We start from the raw sequence: 20,400 nt of genomic DNA on the forward strand, positions 1-20,400 counted from the left end.
AGTGAAGATGATCCAGGACCTTGGAATAAGAATGGAGGCAAAGATTGAGAAGATGCAAGAAATGATTAACAAAGACCTAGAAGAATTAAAGAACAAACAAACAGAGATGACCAATACAATAACTGAAATGAAAACTACACTAGAAGGAATCAATAGCAGAATAACTGAGGCAGAAGAACGGATAAGTGACCTGGAAGACAGAATGGTGGAATTCACTGCTGCAGAACAGACTAAAGAAAAAAGAATGAAAAGAAATGAAGACAGCCTAAGAGACCTCTGGGACAACATTAAACGCAACAACATTCGCATTATAGGGGTCCCAGAAGAAGAGAGAGAGAAAGGACCAGAGAAAATATTTGAAGAGATTATAGCCGAAAACTTCCCTAACATGGGAAAGGAAATAGCCACCCAAGTCCAGGAAGCGCAGAGAGTCCCATACAGAATAAACCCAAGGAGAAACACGCCGAGACACATAGTAATCAAAGTGGCAAAAATTAAAGACAAAGAAAAATTACTGAAAGCAGCAAGAGAAAAACGACAAATAACATACAAGGGAACTCCCATAAGGTTAACAGCTGATTTCTCAGCAGAAACTCTGCAAGCCAGAAGGGAGTGGCATGATATACTTAAAGTGATGAAAGGGAAGAACCTACAACCAAGATTACTCTACCCAGCAAGGATCTCATTTAGACTTGATGGAGAAATCAAAAGCTTTACAGACAAGCAAAAGCTAAGAGAATTCAGCACCACCAAACCAGCTCTACAACAAATGCTAAAGGAACTTCTCTAAGTGGGAAACACAAGAGAAGAAAAGGACCTACAAAAACAAACCCAAGGGCTTCCCTGGTGGCGCAGTGGTTGAGAATCTGCCTGCTAATGCAGGGAACACAGGTTCGAGCCCTGGTCTGGGAAGATCCCACATGCCGCGGAGCAACTAGGCCCGTGAGCCACAACTACTGAGCCTGCGCATCTGGAGCCTGTGCTCTGCAACAAGAGAGGCCGCAATAGTGAGAGGCCCGCGCACCGCGATGAAGAGTGGCCCCCGCTTGCCGCAGCTAGAGGAAGCCCTCGCACAGAAACGAAGACCCAACACAGCCAAATAAATTGATAATAATTTAAAAAAAAAAAAACAACAACAACAAACCCAAAACAATTAAGAAAATGGTCATAGGAACATACATATCGATAATTACCTTAAACGTGAATGGATTAAATGCCCCAACCAAAAGACATAGACTGGCTGAATGGATACAAAAACAAGACCCATATATATGCTGTCTACAAGAGACCCACTTCAGACCTAGGGACACATACAGACTGAAAGTGAGGGGATGGAAAAAGATATTCCATGCAAATGGAAATCAAAAGAAAGCTGGAGTAGCTATACTCATATCAGATAAAATAGACTTTAAAATAAAGAATGTTACAAGAGACAAGGAAGGACACTACATAATGATCCAGGGATCAATCCAAGAAGAAGATATAACAATTATAAATATATATGCACCCAACATAGGAGCACCTCAATACATAAGGCAACTGCTAACAGCTATAAAAGAGGAAATCGACAGTAACACAATAATAGTGGGGGACTTTAACACCTCACTTACACCAATGGACAGATCATCCAAAATGAAAATAAATAAGGAAACAGAAGCTTTAAATGACACAATAGACCAGATAGATTTAACTGATATATATAGGACATTCCATCCAAAAACGGCAGATTACACGTTCTTCTCAAGTGCGCACGGAACATTCTCCAGGATAGATCACATCTTGGGTCACAAATCAAGGCTCAGTAAATTTAAGAAAATTGAAATCATATCAAGCATCTTTTCTGATCACAACGCTATGAGATTAGAAATGAATTACAGGGAAAAAAACGTAAAACAGACAAACACATGGAGGCTAAACAATACATTACTAAATAACCAAGAGATCACTGAAGAAATCAAACAGGAAATTAAAAAATACCTAGAGACAAATGACAATGAAAACACGACGACCCAAAACCTATGGGATGCAGCAAAAGCGGTTCTAAAAGGGAAGTTTATAGCTATACAAGCCTACCTAAAGAAACAAGAAAAATCTCAAGTAAACAATCTAACCTTACACCTAAAGAAACTAGAGAAAGAAGAACAAACAAAACCCAAAGTTAGCAGAAGGAAAGAAATCATAAAGATCAGAGCAGAAATAAATGAAATAGAAACAAAGAAAACAATAGCAAAGATCAATAAAACTAAAAGTTGGTTCTTTGAGAAGATAAACAAAATTGATAAGCCATTAGCCAGACTCATCAAGAAAAAGAGGGAGAGGACTCAAATCAATAAAATCAGAAATGAAAAAGGAGAAGTTACAACAGACACCGCAGAAATACAAAACATCCTAAGAGACTACTACAAGCAACTTTATGCCAATAAAATGGACAACCTGGAAGAAATGGACAAATTCTTAGAAAGGTATAACCTTCCAAGACTGAATCAGGAAGAAACAGAAAATATCAACAGACCAATCACAAGTAATGAAATTGAAACTGTGATTAAAAATCTTCCAACAAACAAAAGTCCAAGACCAGATGGCTTCACAGGTGAATTCTATCAAACATTTAGAGAAGAGCTAACACCCATCCTTCTCAAACTCTTCCAAAAAATTGCAGAGGAAGGAACACTCCGAAACTCATTCTATGAGGCCACCATCACCCTGATACCAAAACCAGACAAAGACACTACAAAAAAAGAAAATTACAGACCAATATCACTGATGAATATAGATGCAAAAATCCTCAACAAAATACTAGCAAACAGAATCCAACAACACATTAAAAGGATCATACACCACGATCAAGTGGGATTTATCCCAGGGATGCAAGGATTCTTCAATATACGCAAATCAATCAATGTGATACACCATATTAACAAATTGAAGAATAAGAACCATATGATCATCTCAATAGATGCAGAAAAAGCTTTTGACAAAATTCAACACCCATTTCTGATAAAAACTCTCCAGAAAGTGGGCACAGAGGGAACCTACCTCAACATAATAAAGGCCATATATGACAAACCCACAGCAAACATCATTCTCAATGGTGAAAAACTGAAAGCATTTCCTCTAAGATCAGGAACGAGACAAGGATGCCCACTCTCTCCACTTTTATTCAACATAGTTCTGGAAGTCCTAGCCACGGCAATCAGAGAAGAAAAAGAAATAAAAGGAATACAAATTGGAAAAGAAGAAGTAAAACTGTCACTGTTTGCGGATGACATGATACTATACATAGAGAATCCTAAAACTGCCACCAGAAAACTGCTAGAGCTAATTAATGAATATGGTAAAGTTGCAGGTTATAAAATTAATGCACAGAAATCTCTTGCATTCCTATACACTAATGATGAAAAATCTGAAAGAGAAATTATGGAAACACTCCCATTTACCATTGCAACAAAAAGAATAAAATACCTAGGAATAAACCTACCTAGGGAGACAAAAGACCTGTATGCAGAAAACTATAAGACACTGATGAAAGAAATTAAAGATGATACCAACAGATGGAGAGATATACCATGTTCTTGGATTGGAAGAATCAACATTGTGAAAATGAGTATACTACCCAAAGCAATCTACAGATTCAATGCAATCCCTATCAAATTACCAATGGCATTTTTTACGGAGCTAGAACAAATCATCTTAAAATTTGTATGGAGACACAAAAGACCCCGAATAGCCAAAGCAGTCTTGAGGCAAAAAAATGGAGCTGGAGGAATCAGACTCCCTGACTTCAGACTATACTACAAAGCTACAGTAATCAAGACAATATGGTACTGGCACAAAAACAGAAACATAGATCAATGGAACAAGATAGAAAGCCCAGAGATTAACCCACGCACCTATGGTCAACTAATCTATGACAAAGGAGGCAAAGATATACAATGGAGAAAAGACAGTCTCTTCAATAAGTGGTGCTGGGAAAACTGGACAGCTACATGTAAAAGAATGAAATTAGAATACTCCCTAACACCATACACAAAAATAAACTCAAAATGGATTAGAGACCTAAATATAAGACTGGACACTATAAAACTCTTAGAGGAAAACATAGGAAGAACACTCTTTGACATAAATCACAGCAAGATCTTTTTTGATCCACCTCCTAGAGTAATGGAAATAAAAACAAAAATAAACAAATGGGACCTAATGAAACTTCAAAGCTTTTGCACAGCAAAGGAAACCATAAACAAGACGAAAAGACAACCCTCAGAATGGGAGAAAATATTTGCAAATGAATCAACGGACAAAGGATTAATCTCCAAAATATATAAACAGCTCATTCAGCTCAATATCAAAGAAACAAACACCCCAATCCAAAAATGGGCAGAAGACCTAAATAGACATTTCTCCAAAGAAGACATACAGACGGCCACGAAGCACATGAAAAGATGCTCAACATCACTAATTATTAGAGAAATGCAAATCAAAACTACAATGAGGTATCACCTCACTCCTGTTAGAATGGGCATCATCAGAAAATCTACAAACAACAAATGCTGGAGAGGGTGTGGAGAAAAGGGAACCCTCTTGCACTGTTGGTGGGAATGTAAATTGATACAGCCACTATGGAGAACAATATGGAGGTTCCTTAAAAAACTAAAAATAGAATTACCATATGACCCAGCAATCCCACTACTGGGCATATACCCAGAGAAAACCGTAATTCAAAAAGACACATGCACCCCATGTTCATTGCAGCTCTATATACAATAGCCAGGTCATGGAAGCAACCTAAATGCCCATCAACAGACGAATGGATAAAGAAGTTGTGGTACATATATACAATGGAATATTACTCAGCCATAAAAAGGAACGAAATTGAGTCATTTGTTGAGACGTGGATGGATCTAGAGACTGTCATACAGAGTGAAGTAAGTCAGAAAGAGAAAAACAAATATCGTATATTAATGCATGTATGTGGAACCTAGAAAAATGGTACAGATGAGCCAGTTTGCAGGGCAGAAGTTGAGACACAGATGTAGAGAATGGACATATGGACACCAAGGGGGGAAAACTGCGGTGAGGTGGGGATGGTGGTGTGCTGAATTGGGCGATTGGGATTGACATGTATACACTGATGTGTATAAAACTGATGCCTAATAAGAACCTGCAGTATAAAAAAACAAACAAAACAACTAATACTAAACTTTCATTGGGTTATTTGTATGGAAATATGTTAATATAAATGTTTCAGACATTACATGAAATTTCTAAAAATCTTATATTTGTATTTGTATGGAAATATGTATGGAAATATGTTAATATAAATGTTTCAGACATTACATGAAATTTCTAAAAATCTTATATTTGTATATGTATGGAAATATGTTATATAAATGTTTCAGACATTACAGGAAACTTCTAAAAATCTTATATGTTCTGGTATAATGTTATAAGTAATAATCCTAGTTATTACTTTAAAATGTATATCTCAGAAATAACTAATTTTCTTGTCAACTGCATTATTATGAACTTTCATCAAATCTTTAACCATGGTCATTTTTAAGTCTTTTGTCATTTACAGACAGTTCTGGGTGTACTCTGATGATTTTGCAAATATGTTCCTATAAAAGGGTTTCATCTTCAAGAAATTCATGGAAAATACTCTGACAAGTACAGGTTTCTGGTAACTGACTGTACTGCTGAACTGAATGAATAAGCATTTTCAGAACTCTAATGAAAAACTGATGAACTCATAAAAGTGCTAACAAAAGATCAAAATGAAAAAAAAAATTAATTACATGGGACTGAGTGAACTGATGAGGATGAGTATAATTTTTGTGACTTTCTGTCCGAATTAAAAAAAAAAAAATCCCACAAAGACTCAGAGGCAAAGAATATACAAATCAATTTTCACTGAAAGTAAAGGAGCTGTCACAGTGGAGGATTACTGGACTGAATGTCAATATTATGACATAGTATGAGTGTGTTTCATGTTTGGTAATTCCAATCATTGTTGCTTTTGTTGTGGTCATCCATGTACAATGCTTGGTGTCAGTCTATTTATCTCTTGTAAAAATAAAATACAGTGTGTGTGTGTGGAAAAAAAAAAAAGAATTGGTTTAAAAATATACTAATTAACAAAGTGTGGGGGCTTCCCTGGTGGCGCAGTGGTTGAGAATCTGCCTGCCAATGCAGGGGACACGGGTTCGAGCCCTGGTCTGGGAAGATCCCACATGCCGCGGAGCAACTAGGCCCATGAGCCACAATTACTGAGCCTGCGCGTCTGGAGCCTGTGCTCCGCAACAAGAGAGGCCGCGATAGTGAGAGGCCCGCACACGGCGATGAAGACTGGCCCCCTCTTGCCGCAACAAGAGAAAGCCCTCGCACAGAAACGAAGACCCAACACAGCCAAAAATAAATAAATAAGTAAATAAATATTAAAAAAAAAAAAAGATGTCTCTGCTTAGGCTTACTAAATACACTGAAAGGAAACACAAAATCAATGTTAGCTGAAAATTAAAAAAAAAAAAAAAAAAGAAAGTGTGATATTGGCACAAGGATAAATAGACCACTGGAACATAAAAGTCCTGGAAACAAGCCCACACACATATATAGACAGGTGGTATATGACAAAAGTGACCATGCAACGCAACAGATGAAAAACAAAACTGAATTCTGTCCTCTACCTCGTATCAAACATAAAAATTCCAGACGGACTGTAGATCTAAATGTAAAAGGCAAAATATTCATGGAAAAGACTCTGACAAGTACAGGTTTCTGGTAACTGACTATACTGCTGAACTGAATGAATAAGCATTTTCAGAACTCTAATGGAAAACTGATGAGTTCATAAAAGTGCTAACAAAAGATCAAGATGAAAAAATATTAAGCGTTTTGGGGTCTTGAAGAGATATTTGTAGACCCATGTTCATAGCAGCATTATTCACGATAGCCAAAAGGTAAAAGTATCCCAAGTGTCTGGCAAGAGATGGACAAAATGTGATATATACATACAATGGAATATTATTCAGCCTTTAAAAAGAAGGAAATTCTGACACATGCCTTAACATGGATGAACCTTGAGAACATTATGCTAAGAAAAATAAGCCAGTCACAGAAAGACAAATACTGTATGGTGCCACATATATGAGGTATCTAGAGTAGTCACATTCATAGAGACAAAGTAGAATGGCAGTTACCAGGGACTGAAGGCAACTGAATGGCAGTTGCCAGGGCCTGTTTAATGGGTAAAGAGTTTCAGTTTTACAAAGTGAAAAATCTGTATTCAGTTTAGTGAGGGTCAAGGAAAACAAGTGTGTACATGAGATGGCATGGAGGGATCTGCAGTGACCTACAGCAGGATGTCAGAACCCTAGCAGGATAAAGAGAATGTCTATACAGGAATATGGCAACCTTAGTAGCCCTGCACAAGGTGCTCGAGTCCAAATGGAGTGAGGAGAGCAACCTAGTGCACAGTATCAGAGCCTGAAATGAGAAGGGTCTTCAAACGGGGGCTAGGGGCAGCAGCCTAATATGGGATTTTGGAGACTGATAAGGTGAGGATGGCATCCACATGATGGGTGTCAGGAACAGCAGCAACAGGAGAGACTGGTCACATACAGGGGGGATTGATTAAGAAATTATGTTGAAAAAAAAAAAAGAAATTATGTTGAGGATAATGAGAGCCAACTTACTATCAGAAAAGGGAGTTACAATTATGGAAAGCAAATTATTGGATAAACCCCTGTTGTGTTAGACAAGAATTGGAGATACCTGTGTGAACTCATGGTTTTAAATAAATATGTAGATAAAATTAAAATAGCGATATGTGTGTGCACATGTATGTGTATGCACGTTTACACATACATATATATTCCCTACCTCTGTCCAGTGAGAGGACTTGGGAGCAGTGACACCCAATAGCAATGTGTATACCTAACACCCAGATATTGACTTCTATATGTCATTCTCTACTAAAAGAAACCAGAAAAAAAAAGAGAAATCACTGATTCCAGGGCTGGGGGGAAAAGTACAATGTTCAAAGAATGACAGAAATACATAAAAAAGACAAAGAAAGCAGTTTGAAAGCACTCTCACTGGCCAAACAGGGAACAATTTAAGTGTCAAAAGAAATAATGATTGGGATTCCCTGGTGGCGCAGTGATTAAGAATACGCCTGCCGGGCTTCCCTGGTGGCGCAGTGGTTGAGAGTCTGCCTGCCAATGCAGGGGACACGGGTTCGAGCCCTGGTCTGGGAAGATCCCACATGCCGCGGAGCAACTAAGCCCGTGTGCCACAACTACTGAGCCTGCGCGTCTGGAGCCTGTGCTCCGCAACAAGAGAGGCCGCGATAGTGAGAGGCCCGCGCACCGTGATGAAGAGTGGCCCCCGCTTGCCGCAACTAGAGAAAGCCCTCGCACAGAAACGAAGACCCAACACAGCCAATAAATAAATAAATAAATAAGCGAAATTCTTAAAAAAAAAAAAAAAAAAAAAAGAATACACCTGCCAATGCAAGGGACACGGGTTCGAGCCCTGGTCCGGGAAGATCCCACATGCTGCAGAGCAACAAAGCCCGTGTGCCACAACTACTGAGCCTGCGCTCTAGAGCTCTAGAGCCACAAATACTGAGCCTGCGTGCTGCAACTACTGAAGCCCACGCGCCTAGAGCCCGTGCTCCACAACAAGAGAAGCCACTGCAATGAGAAGCCCACGCACCTCAACGAAGAGCAGCCCCCACTTGCCACAACTAGAGAAAGCCCGCGTGCAGCAACGAAGACCCAACACAGTCAAAAAAAAAAAAAAAATTAAAAAAAAAAGAATGATAGTATTATAACCCATCAAATAAAACAGGAATTCATAAACTCATTCTGTTAGAAATAGATTGAAAATCTGATGAAGAATAAGATAGTTACATGGTTTCAAAGTACCTTCCCACAAGATACTTACTACAAAAACATTAGCTTTAAAGAAGAAACTGGCAGATGCCGCTTTAATCAAGTAAAAAAAGTTGTAAGACAAACAAAAATTATGTGTCACCCAACAGGAGGCAATAAGTAAAACAAAGCAACACTTCTGTGGTATTTCTGCCAAAAATACAGGACCCAAATCTAATCATGAGGAAACATCATCAGATAAACCCAAATTGAGGAATCATTCTACAAAATAACTAGCCTATAATCTTCAAAAGTGCCATAGTCATGAAAGTTAAAGACAGGAACCGTCCCAGACTGAAGGAGACTAAGGAGACATGACAACTAATTTCAGTACGTGATTCTGGATTAGACCCTTTTGTTATAAAGAACATTATTAGAGGGACTTCCCTGGTGGCGCAGTGGATAAGACTTCGCACTCCCAATGCAGGGGGCCCAGGTTCCATCCCTGGTCAGGGAACTAGATCCCACATGCATGCCACAACTAAGAGTTCGCATGCCACAACTAAGGAGCCTGTGTACTGCAACTAAGGAGCTGGTGAGCTGCAACTAAGGAGCCCTCTGCCACAACTAAGGAGCCCACGTGCTGCAGCTAACGAGCTGGCGAGCTGCAACTAAGAAGCCCGCCTGCCAAAACGAAGACCCTGTGTAACCAAATAAATAAATAAATATTTTTTTTTAAAAAAAGAACATTATTAGAACAACTGGCAAAGTTTGAATGGGGTCTAAGGGGTTAGATCTGTAACTGTACTGTATGTTAATTTCTGAATTTTGATGGTTGTCTTATATAGAATGTCCTTGTTTGCAGAAAATATACACTAAAGCATTTGGTGATGATGTGACAACTTACTCTCAAATGATTCAGGAAAAAATGTCATTTGTGTTGTACCTGAAACTTTTCTGTAATTCTGAGTTGATTCAAAATAAAATATTAAGAGAAAGAGAAAGAATTGCACTGGTAGTTACCAAACACTAAAAATAAAGATAGTGATGTTATATGTATGTGTATTTTATCCACATACACACACCCCAATTAGGATAACTATCTTAAGAGAGACTATTAGTTTGCCATGGCTGCTTTAAAAAAGTACCACATACTTAGTGGCTTAAAGCAACATTAATTTATTATTTGACAGTCTTGTAGTTCTGAAGTCTGAAATGGGTCTCACTGAGCCAAAGATCAAGGCCTCAGCAGGGCTATGTTCTTTTCTGGAGGCTTAGCTTGTCCTTTCCTGCTTCTAGAGGCTGCTCACATTCCTTGGCTCACGGCTCTCTTACCCCATCTTCAAAATCAGCAACAGTGGATTGAGTTCTCACATGTCATCACTATGACCTCCTCTTCAGCCTCCCTCTTACACATTTAGGGTCCCTTGTGATTACACCGAGCCCAACCTGGATTATCCAGGACAATCTCCCTATTTTAAAGTCAGCTGAGGGACTTCCCTGGCGGTTCAGTGGTTAAGACTCTACACTTCCACTGCAGGGGGCATGGGTTCAATCCCTGGTCAGGGAACTAAGATCCCGCACGCTGCATGGCAAAAAATTAAAAATAAAGTCAGCTGATTAGCAACCAAATTCTATCTGTTACCTTAACTCCCCTTTGCCCTGTAATTTAACATATTCACAGGTTCTTGGGATTAGACTGTCTATCTTGGATGGGGGGTGGGGGGAGGGCATTATTCTGCCTACCTCAAAAAGTTTCCTTTATTCTGAGATTATGTGTTTTCTACTTCTGTGGCATTAAAAAGCTCCTTCTTTCGTTTATAAAATGATGGTGCTGACAGTGGTGCTTCTTTTTCAAGTATTGGTTGTGTAGGAAAAAAAACTGTTAACCCTGTAAATCCTGTGTAGGTATTTTGTAGTCACAAAATCTTGTGACTTTTTTACTGATCTCTTAAATGAAAAAATCTGAAAACCAAACACACGTTCCTACAAAAGAACCATATACTTGTTGAAAGATCTGTATTGTATTTTTCAGAATATAGGGAATAGATCAATAAGAAAAAGGCAGACAATCCAATAAAAAAAAAAAAAATGACCAAGGCCTGAATAGACATTTCAAAAAAGAGGATATCTAAACAGCCAGTAAACCTAAAAAAGCCAAAAACCTCAATAATCTTTTTAGGTGCTTGATTACAGCAGTCATTAAGGAAATGCAAATTAAAACAGTCAGATAATACCATTCACCCACTAGTATGGCTGAAGTGAAAAAAGACAGTAGCAAGTAAATGTTACAAGAATGTACAGCAACTGGAACTCTCATATGGTGCTGTAGAAAGTATGAAATGGAAAAAATTCATAGACTCTACTAAAGCTAAACATTTTTCATACCCTATGACCCAGCAATTCCACTCCTAGGTATATACCCAACAGAAATATGTACATACGTACAAGAAAAGACACGTACAAGATTATTCATAAAAGCACAATTCACAGTAACCCTAAACTGGAAATAACCCAAACGTCCATCAACAATAAAATGGCTAAAAATTTGAACTATATTCACACAGTGGAATACTGCACAGCAATAAAAATGAACATACTACACCTAACACAGCAACCTGAATGAATCTTCTTATGTGGGACAAAAGATGCCAGACACTAGAGAATATATACTGGAGTGATTCCATTTATGTGAAGTTAAATACTAGTAAAGGCAAAAACTAATCTACAGGTATTAGATAATTGTTACACAGAAGTGACCACTGGGTAAACATTCAATGAGCTGTATACTTATGATTTCTTTAAAAAGTATACTTATTTTACTTCAATAAAAGCTTATATAGACACATACCAAGTACACTAGAATATTATTCTTAAATACAAACTGGATTCAATCCAAACTCCCTAGGCTCCCAATCTATCTTTTCCTTCTTGTCTGCTATTCACCTTATGTTCAAATCATACATATCTACTCACACTGTGCTGGCCATCTCCTGATCTTCTGGCCTCTACCCAAACTACTCCCTCTTCCTGGAACTGCCCACTTCAGAAACAAGTCTGTCAAAATCTATCTATTCCACAAGACCAATATGAAGCTCTCTTCTTCAAACCTTCCCAAGATCTTTCCGGTTAAAACTAATTTCCCCTCCCTTAACTTCTATAGCACTTTGTGCCTCTATTATGGCACTTATCAAAGTGTGCCTTAAGAGATATTTATAAATGCTTATCTTCTCAACAGACTGTGAGGTTCTAGAGAAGACAGAAGTTTTATAATACTTAACTTTGTGTCTTCATCCCCTCCTGCCCCCATAACCACCTCCCTCCACATGTAACATAATGTTTTGCACTTGGTTTATGTTTATATTTTTATCAAATCACACTGCATGCCTCGTTTTCAGTTGTCAACTCACTCATTTTGTCAAGTACTACTTAACAGGAAAATGCAGTGCTCCAGCACAATTTAGGACCATAGAGTTCTAAATTTCCAATGAAAACCTTGGATACATATAGGAGTTTAAGTAGCATAATTTATCAATTAACACATTATACATGGCAATTTACAATTTAAAATGAACTGGGGGGGGGGGAGAGAGAAAGAGAGACCCTTCTTAATTAGGTAAGACTAACAGTTAAGACTTCTCAGTTAAGAAAATGAGCTCAGAGTGAGGTGTCTATTCAAGCCACCACTGGCCAGTACACTTGCTACACTGTAGTCCATGATCAAGTGCAGGTCTTCATTTGGGTTACTTGTTTTATAAATGTATACATTAAATATATTAAATTTTAATTTTTCTGATTAAAAACAATACATATTCACTGTCAAAAATGTAGAAAACATTAAGGAATATATAGAAAAGAAAAATCACCTAAGTGATGCTTTTTTTGTGTTTCCTAATACATCTTCAGTTGCCAAATATTTTGAAATATTACCCATAATCCAACATCTCACAAAAAAACACATTAACAGTTTAGTGTAGTACTTCCTAAGAAGTACAAGGATTTATGTATCCGTGCTGCAAAAACATTATCCACATGCTACAATTCTGTTTCCACGACTTTTCAATGAAAGCCTAAAAGTCCCCCAGACATCAGAAAATATCGTTGCAGCCTTAAGTTTAGGTTCAGGGAAGGGGCTTAAGAGCTCTGAATGTAATACCAAGGGAGTTGTTAGGGCATTATGTATGACCTTGATTCAAATCTGTTACAGTTCAAATTCTGTTACAAATGCTACTCAGTGACATCAACCTTATCCTTCCCAAGTACAGAAAAATAGAATTGTGATATTGATGAACTTTCCAGGGCATCACTGTGGATTAAAGTCAAGATTCTGATTATTTCTTTACACTTTTTTTTTTCCTACATGACATAATACAAAGACACCTGCTGTATTAAATTGTGATTCTGGAAGTATCCAACCAATAGGTGTTGTTCAGTAACCAAAATGTGAAGGTGCTAGTCAGAAGAGTGCCAACAAGGGAGAGCAGAAAGAAAGCACAATAGTTGTAATAGTAAGCATTTTATCATTCTTCTATAAATCAAGTATATTAGATTATTATTACTATAGTAAATTATTGTGCAAGTTGCTCTCTCTTCCACTCCTTCTATGGGCAGAGTATACTCTCCCACCTCTTGACTTGACCATGTGATTTACTTTGGTTAACGGAATATCAGCAGGTATAATACAACCAACGATTGAAAGGCACTTGAACAACTGGGCTTGCTCTCTTGCTCTACAGCTATGAGGACAGCTCTGCCTGGGAAGTCATTGCCTCTACAGTCTGAGTCCCAGAATAATATGTGGAACAGTCCTGAGTGAGCAGCCAAATCCAGAGTGACCCAACAAAATTCAGTCTATGTCATCCAATATTCAGCAAATCCACATATTCATGAGAATAAATAACTATCATTGTATTGCCATGACATTTTGTGGGTCTTTATTACTCAGCAATAGCCAATTGATACAATGATACTGTGACAACTCCGTTTCCTCAGTAATTCAAATGATCAGAAATCTACATGTAAGTCTGGACAGTAACTCTCCACTCCGGCCCATCGGACCAGCAAAGAAATGTGCCATCATATTCCACTGTTTCTCTGCTCTTCAAGGATGAAACACAGTGCAAGTGAGGGTCTCAAGTCAGACTGCCTGGGTTTGATCTCAGGCTTCTTGCTAAGCAGAGAGACTTTGTGCAAGTTACTTAACCTCTCTGGAATCAGTTTCCTCATCTGAAAATGGGAGTAACAGTAGTACTGAATCTATCTTACAGGATTATTGGGAGGACTAAATGAAATAATAGTATACGTAAAGAATTTAGAATAGCAAACAGTAAACACTAAGTAAATACATATTAGCTATTCATGGCTGATCATATTTTAAAAAAAACAACAAAGAAAAACAAACACAACCCTCCCATTTCTACTGTGGTTATCCTATTATTGACACAGACTGAGTCAGGTCAGGTCAGTCACAAGGCTGGGAATAGGAAGGCAAGTATACCCTGAAGGGAGAGCCAAATCTCAGAAAGGAGCAAGACCTCAGAAGGAAGTTCCAACTCAAAACGTTCACCTTAAGCAGGCAGGAATTCTCTCCCAGCTCTGTGGCTTTTGGTCCCCTGCTCCCCATCCTCACCCTAGCCACAAAGGCAATCCAGGAACTATGATTGTAGTGCCCCAGAGAACAAATCATATTCTTAGTTCAAAATTACTCTCAGTATCTATTCCTCTGTTGTTATCTCTGAGTCTTCTGTAAAATGTTCTAGCTCTGTTTCAATCAGGCTTCAGAAATCTAAAGGGAATTATCCAGAGATTCCCCCAGTAGAAGGTGAATCTTACGGAATACTAGTTGAAATGGTAAGATCACGTGGACCTTTCCCATAGAGATTTTCCCCTCCTCCACTGCCGATGTTAGGATGCTGGGATTGATTTATTAAGAAAGAAAGCAGTTTTCTTTATAGTGACCAAGTTGTTAAACATTGGTAAATATTTTCTACTTTATCCACAGTGAATTCTTATTATATACATTTAGAAAGCACCTTCATGCTGTATTAAAATATTGCTAGAAAGCACATGGTATTTTAAAATATTTTAATACCACAAAGATCCTTTTTCCTTTCTTCATTCTCATTCTTTTTTTTAATTGTAATGCCATTTACCACAAATAATTTTATCTATACATGATCAAGATCTTACATAATGTACCACCTCCCTTTAGAAAGAGAAAAAAATTCTTAACCTGTTATTTTCTTTTAGGATTTAAACAATACACAAAAAATATAGAATAACAAGTAGTCTCCTTTGAAAGTTCATTTTCCAATTTAGCAATAAATTTCTGGCAATCTTTCAAAGTAGAAGAATTTTTACTCCACATCTAATAATTCACTTCCAATAATTTATTATGTACATTACAAACATGAATCAAGAAAATGAGCACAGAGAATTATCATTAATTTGTAATTCCATACCCCAATACCTATATAAGAGTATTCAGAAAAGAAACTGAAGGCTAATTTAAATGAGAACAGATAACAGATATATAGAAATTCTGACAAACTAAGAACTAGTTTCAAATGTCCATCCAACCAGCTGGTAATCAATCTCACTGATTTAAAGAAAAGCCCATCATAGTGAAAAATCTGAGTACTTATTGTAAAATGCAGTTTCTTGCTTTTAGATACATATGGTTCTCAGGCAAAAAAGAAAAGTTCCTGAATCCTATCAATTCATCCAGTATTATCTCTACAGTAACATTATTAAGACAAGTCATGCAGGAGATCATGTTAGTTCCTTAAGAAGTTAACCTCGAAAAAGAGATGCCTCCAAAGCATTCCTAGTGTTATTACCCACAAATCTGGCTGATCCCATTTGTATTTTTATCCTGAGCATCCAACTAGAATAGCATCTGTGGTAGCCAGTCTCAAAAGGGCATGGCCCCCAGCAATTTCTCTCTGTTTATGCATGCCTCTCTTCTTGTCTACAGGTAGAGATTACTTTCCCTCCCCCTGACTCTGGGCTGGCCTTGACTGTCTTTGACCAATGGCAACATTCTCAACTTCCAAACCTAGGACTTAAGAGAATTGGCTGGGGGCTTCCCTGGTGGCGCAGTGGTTGAGAATCTGCCTGCTAATGCAGGGGACACGGGTTCGAGCCCTGGCCTGGGAAGATCCCACATGCCGCAGAGCGGCTGGGCCCGTGAGCCACAACTGCTGAGCCTGCGCGTCTGGAGCCTGTGCTCCGCAACGAGAGAGGCCCGCGCATCGCGATGAAGAGTGGCCCCCGCTTGCCACAACTGGAGAAAGCCCTCGCACAGAAACGAAGACCCAACACAGCCAAAATCAATCAATCAATCAATCAAACATACGCATCTGATTCAAGATCCTCATTAAAAAAAAAAAAAAAAAAAAAAAAAAAAAAAAAAAGAGAATTGGCTGACTGGTTGCTATTTCCTATCTCCTGGAATGCTCCTTCTTAGAACCCAGGCATCATGCTTTAAGGAAATCGAAAGGCCATGTGGAGAAAGGAGGCCCACATAAAGGAGGACAGAGGCCTTACTGTTAGCTGAACTTTCAGCCAGTGGCCAGCCATGACAGAATGTGGCCATTTTGAACATTCCAGCCACGCTGGTACCCCAGCCAACACCAAGTGAAACAGAAAATGCATCAGTCAACCACAGATTTATGTTTGTTACACAGCAAGTTACCCTTTACACTTTCACTTATCTTTCAATTCTTTAAAAAACTATTTTATATGTCCTAAAATTATTTCACGCATGTGTCAAATTTTCCCAGCTCTAAGATCCTGGGACTTCAGGGACTTCCCTGGTGGTGCAGTGGTTAAGAATCTGCCTGCCAATGCAGGGTACACGAGTTCGAGCCCTGCCCCATGAAGATCCCACATGCCACGGAGCAACTAAGCCCGTGTGCCACAACTACTGAGCCTGCGCTCTAGAGCCCACGAGCCACAACTACTGAGCCCGTGTGTCACAACAACTGAAGCCCGTGTACCCAGAGCCCGTGTTCCACAACGAGAAGCCACTGCAATGAGAAGCCCGTGCACCGCAACGGAGAGTAGCCCCCGCTCGCCACAACTAGAGAAAGCCCGTGCGCAGCAACGAAGACCCAAAGCAGCCAAAAACAAATAAACAAATAAATATTTTAAAAACCCTTCAAATTCATCCCTCCACTTGTCATATAGAGAGACAGATATGATATAGAAGGATAGACAAATATAGATATATCACAAAACTCCAAAGGTAAACTTTAAGTCTAGACCATGTGTGAATTATGGTCAAATCTGAATTAGGAGTCTCATTGATAAGATTTTATTATAAAATTTCTAATCAAAGTACTACGTCAATATAATAATGAGCAAAATTCATGAAACAGAATATCCATTTCATGTTGCTATTTTAAACAAATTTTACATTTTCTTAAACAGTGGAAATCAGGCATCGGTATAAAAATTATCATTCACAACTCACAAATGAGGGAAGGGATAAGGATAAAATAAAGCCAAATACTATCAATAACTTCAATTTGATTAAAACGATAGTCCTTCCATGTGTACTGTGCACTAATTACTAGGTGCAAACACAAATAAAATATCTTCCTATCTCAACTGACTAAGGAAACAGACATGTTATAACAGGGTAAATGGGACCAAAGGCAAGTTGTGACTTACTCAGATTCATAATAAGACTGTTACTGAGCTGAAAAAGAATACCAAATCTCTAACTCTCCATTCTGTTTCAGTTATTAAGGTGTCATTCTTGGTGACCCTCTTCCAGTTGGCCTTTTCTCAAACAGCAGCCACAATAGCAGGCAAAGTCAAAAATGAAAGTAACTACTGTAAAACTGAAGAATTGGTTTCTCCCTATAGAAACTGACTCAACATTTAATAATGTGTGGCGTCCCAAAAGCTGCAAACTACTACATGGCCATCTCTAGCTCAACTTTAACTCAATCAGGAGACCATTATCAAAACAACTCACTGGTACCAAGCAGAGATCAATTGGTTGAAAATGTTCCTAGGCTGAGGTCTAATGGGGAGTAAAGAAGATGACCTCATAATGTCTCTTTATGATCTTTAAACCACATTATTCCATAAACCTAACACATGTCAAGATCAGGATTGAGTCAATCTCTAAGCAGGAAAACAAAAATAAGCAACTGCCACTTTTCTGACTCAAATCTAGAAGCTGGCTGTAGATACAAAGCAACTTCCTCTCACTTCTAAAGTCCAAAAAAATTTCAAAGCCTCTTCTTAATATTTTAGAATTTCAACATTGGGCAGAAACTCAAGAACCTTCTTCAGGCCTAAAAGAATTTTGTTAAAGATACACTTGAACTTTAGTTAGGTATTTTTGAAAGCACTAATACAAAGTAAGTAAAGTTATAGTAAATTTGACCAGTCTCTGAAAAGGTATTCTTGTAAATGGGGCAGTTTAAAGCCTAAATTCAATTAGGTTAGTGTCCATGCTTGTTTAAATTTGTTTGGGTATCTCAGGCAAAGACACAAAATAACTGACAAAAGAAATAAGATTTGGAGGGACAGGTTACAATTACTTCTGGAAAAAGCAAAACTAGACTGCAAATACTATCAATGTCTCTATGGCCACCTGCTAAGACAGAAGTAAGTCTATGCATCCCATCATTCTGTGACCACAAAGTCTGGTTTTACATCTAGGATATACAAATGAAGCATCAGATTAAAAGCATCAAATATCAGACTCTACAAATTTGCCAAACATACACATATCAAAAACAGAAAAGCATGATTCAAAGTTAAAGAACTAGATTCCAAAGGATTTTAAACACACCCACAAAATCCAATCCAAGTTCATACTGTGCTTCAACCTAAAACTCATAACTACCAATCCTGACATCTGCCATTCCTCACTACCTGCATTCCCCTTTTTATCTCCTGAATTTCTCCATTGATCTTATCACTTCTTATGGGTCTTTGGATTCTCCATGGCCTTTCCTTTCCCAGAAAATAGTAGAGCACCCGGTCCCCTCATTTTACTATCTCTACAATTTAGCACTAAGTTTTGTTTTACCCTATTAGTTATTAATTTTGCCCCTAATCTCCTGTACCTAGGTTTCCCTAACCAATGAACCTCTCCTGTCTTCTTTCAAACTAGAGGATGTACCCCCTTTCCTGATACTTGTAATTCTGGTTCCTAGTCAACCCCCTTCCTTTCCCAGAGACTGTCATCATAGCGCTAGACCCCCATCCCCAGTCCTTTTCTTCCTAAGTAAGGCCTAGTCCTTTCCAGAGTTTGTCAACATTAGTTTGGCCAAGGTGGGATTGTACCCTGAAGGCGAAGGCTATCTCTCCCACCTAACTCTACAAATCTATGTCTCCCACCAGCCCTGTCTTTCTCTCCTCTAACCTTAGATCCAGCTGCATCCAGCGCTTCCCGTTTCCCACCCACCTCCCACTCCCAATATCTTTCCTCCCACTATCCCGCGCTCCCCTTCCTCACTCCTGAATGCACCTCTTCTCCCGGGCCTCACCCGTAACCCTCACACAAGGAAGGCCCTGCCAGCGGCCTCACGGCGTCTCTCCTCCTAGCTTCCTCCGCTCTTCAGTAACTGTCCCTACGCCCCTTTCCCTCCAGGGTCCTGCGCGCCGCCCAGAGCCCCCTCCCCGATTAAGCTCCCGCTGTCACTTGGCCTCTCATCCACAAGATGGCGGAGCTGCTACCCCCACCCCCGGGTCCTCTCCGCAACCCCTCCTACCTCCCAGGAACTCCCGTCCCGTCCCTTCAGCCGCCCCCGCCCCCGGCCCCGGCCTCGGCCCAGGGTCCCGCTGCCCCTCCTCCAGCGGGATGGCGGCCCAGACCCGAGCCTGAGCGACGCCGCCAACGCCACCGCCTCCACCTTTCCCCGGCCTGCACATTTCTCCTCACCATAAACTTGAGCGCTTTTTCCTGCAGCACCGCCTCGGCCGGGTCCATAATCGCCAACGGCCACCGGGTCCGCACTCCGCCGGGGCCGCCCCCTTGGTGCCAGGCCGCAACCAACGCAGCGCCCGGATCCCGCCTCCTCTTCCTTCTCCCCGCCCTCTTACTTCTCAGGCACCCGCAGGGGGGCCAGGGAGGACCAGCTGTTCCGTGAGCGTGCGTGAGCCCGCTGGCTCACGAGATTTGTAGTTCTGGGGCTTCCCGCCGCAAAAAATGAGGCCACAACGCGAACTGCAACTCCCGCGGTTCACTGCGGTAGGGTCGCGGTGGCTGACAAGCCGAATCTAGACAACGGGCAGTCAAGTAGAGAATCAGCGTATGGGAATCGTAGTTTACAGCTTCTAGGGCTGGGAAACGGGAGGGGCATCGGTGTCTCCGTGGTTACCGAGCGACGCCAGTGGCGGCTTGCCTGGCAATTGATATCAAGATGGCGACCAGTGCCTCACCTGTAGCCCAAATACTGGAAAAAACTGTGAGAGGACAGAGGTCCTAGGGCCTCCCTAACTGTGGTTGTAGAGAACTGAACGCCCCCAAAATTCATATGTCTGGCGTCTGCGGGACGTATTT

General features: G+C 39.7%; 1 protein-coding gene across 10 annotated transcripts in view; it reads right to left on the reverse strand.

Annotated features, from left to right (window-relative positions):
- The window catches only part of BTRC (beta-transducin repeat containing E3 ubiquitin protein ligase), a 197,867-nt gene extending 177,829 nt beyond the window's left edge, over positions 1–20,038 (reverse strand). For 3 of the 10 annotated variants that reach the window (XM_057531305.1, XM_007187319.2, XM_057531303.1), the window contains exon 1: positions 19,780–20,037. In XM_057531305.1, coding sequence (XP_057387288.1) covers positions 19,780–19,827 — 48 coding nt within the window. In that variant the 5' untranslated portion in view covers positions 19,828–20,037. Of the gene's footprint in view, positions 1–18,684; positions 19,114–19,365; positions 19,539–19,609; positions 19,642–19,779 lie in introns of those variants that run through there. The other 7 variants (XM_057531304.1, XM_007187316.2, XM_007187315.2 and 4 more) reach the window with 6 other exon arrangements.
- Positions 20,039–20,400: the final 362 nt, after the last annotated feature.

Source organism: Balaenoptera acutorostrata, chromosome 16 (assembly GCF_949987535.1).
Source record: "Balaenoptera acutorostrata chromosome 16, mBalAcu1.1, whole genome shotgun sequence".
NCBI classification, from domain to species: Eukaryota; Metazoa; Chordata; class Mammalia; order Artiodactyla; family Balaenopteridae; genus Balaenoptera; species Balaenoptera acutorostrata.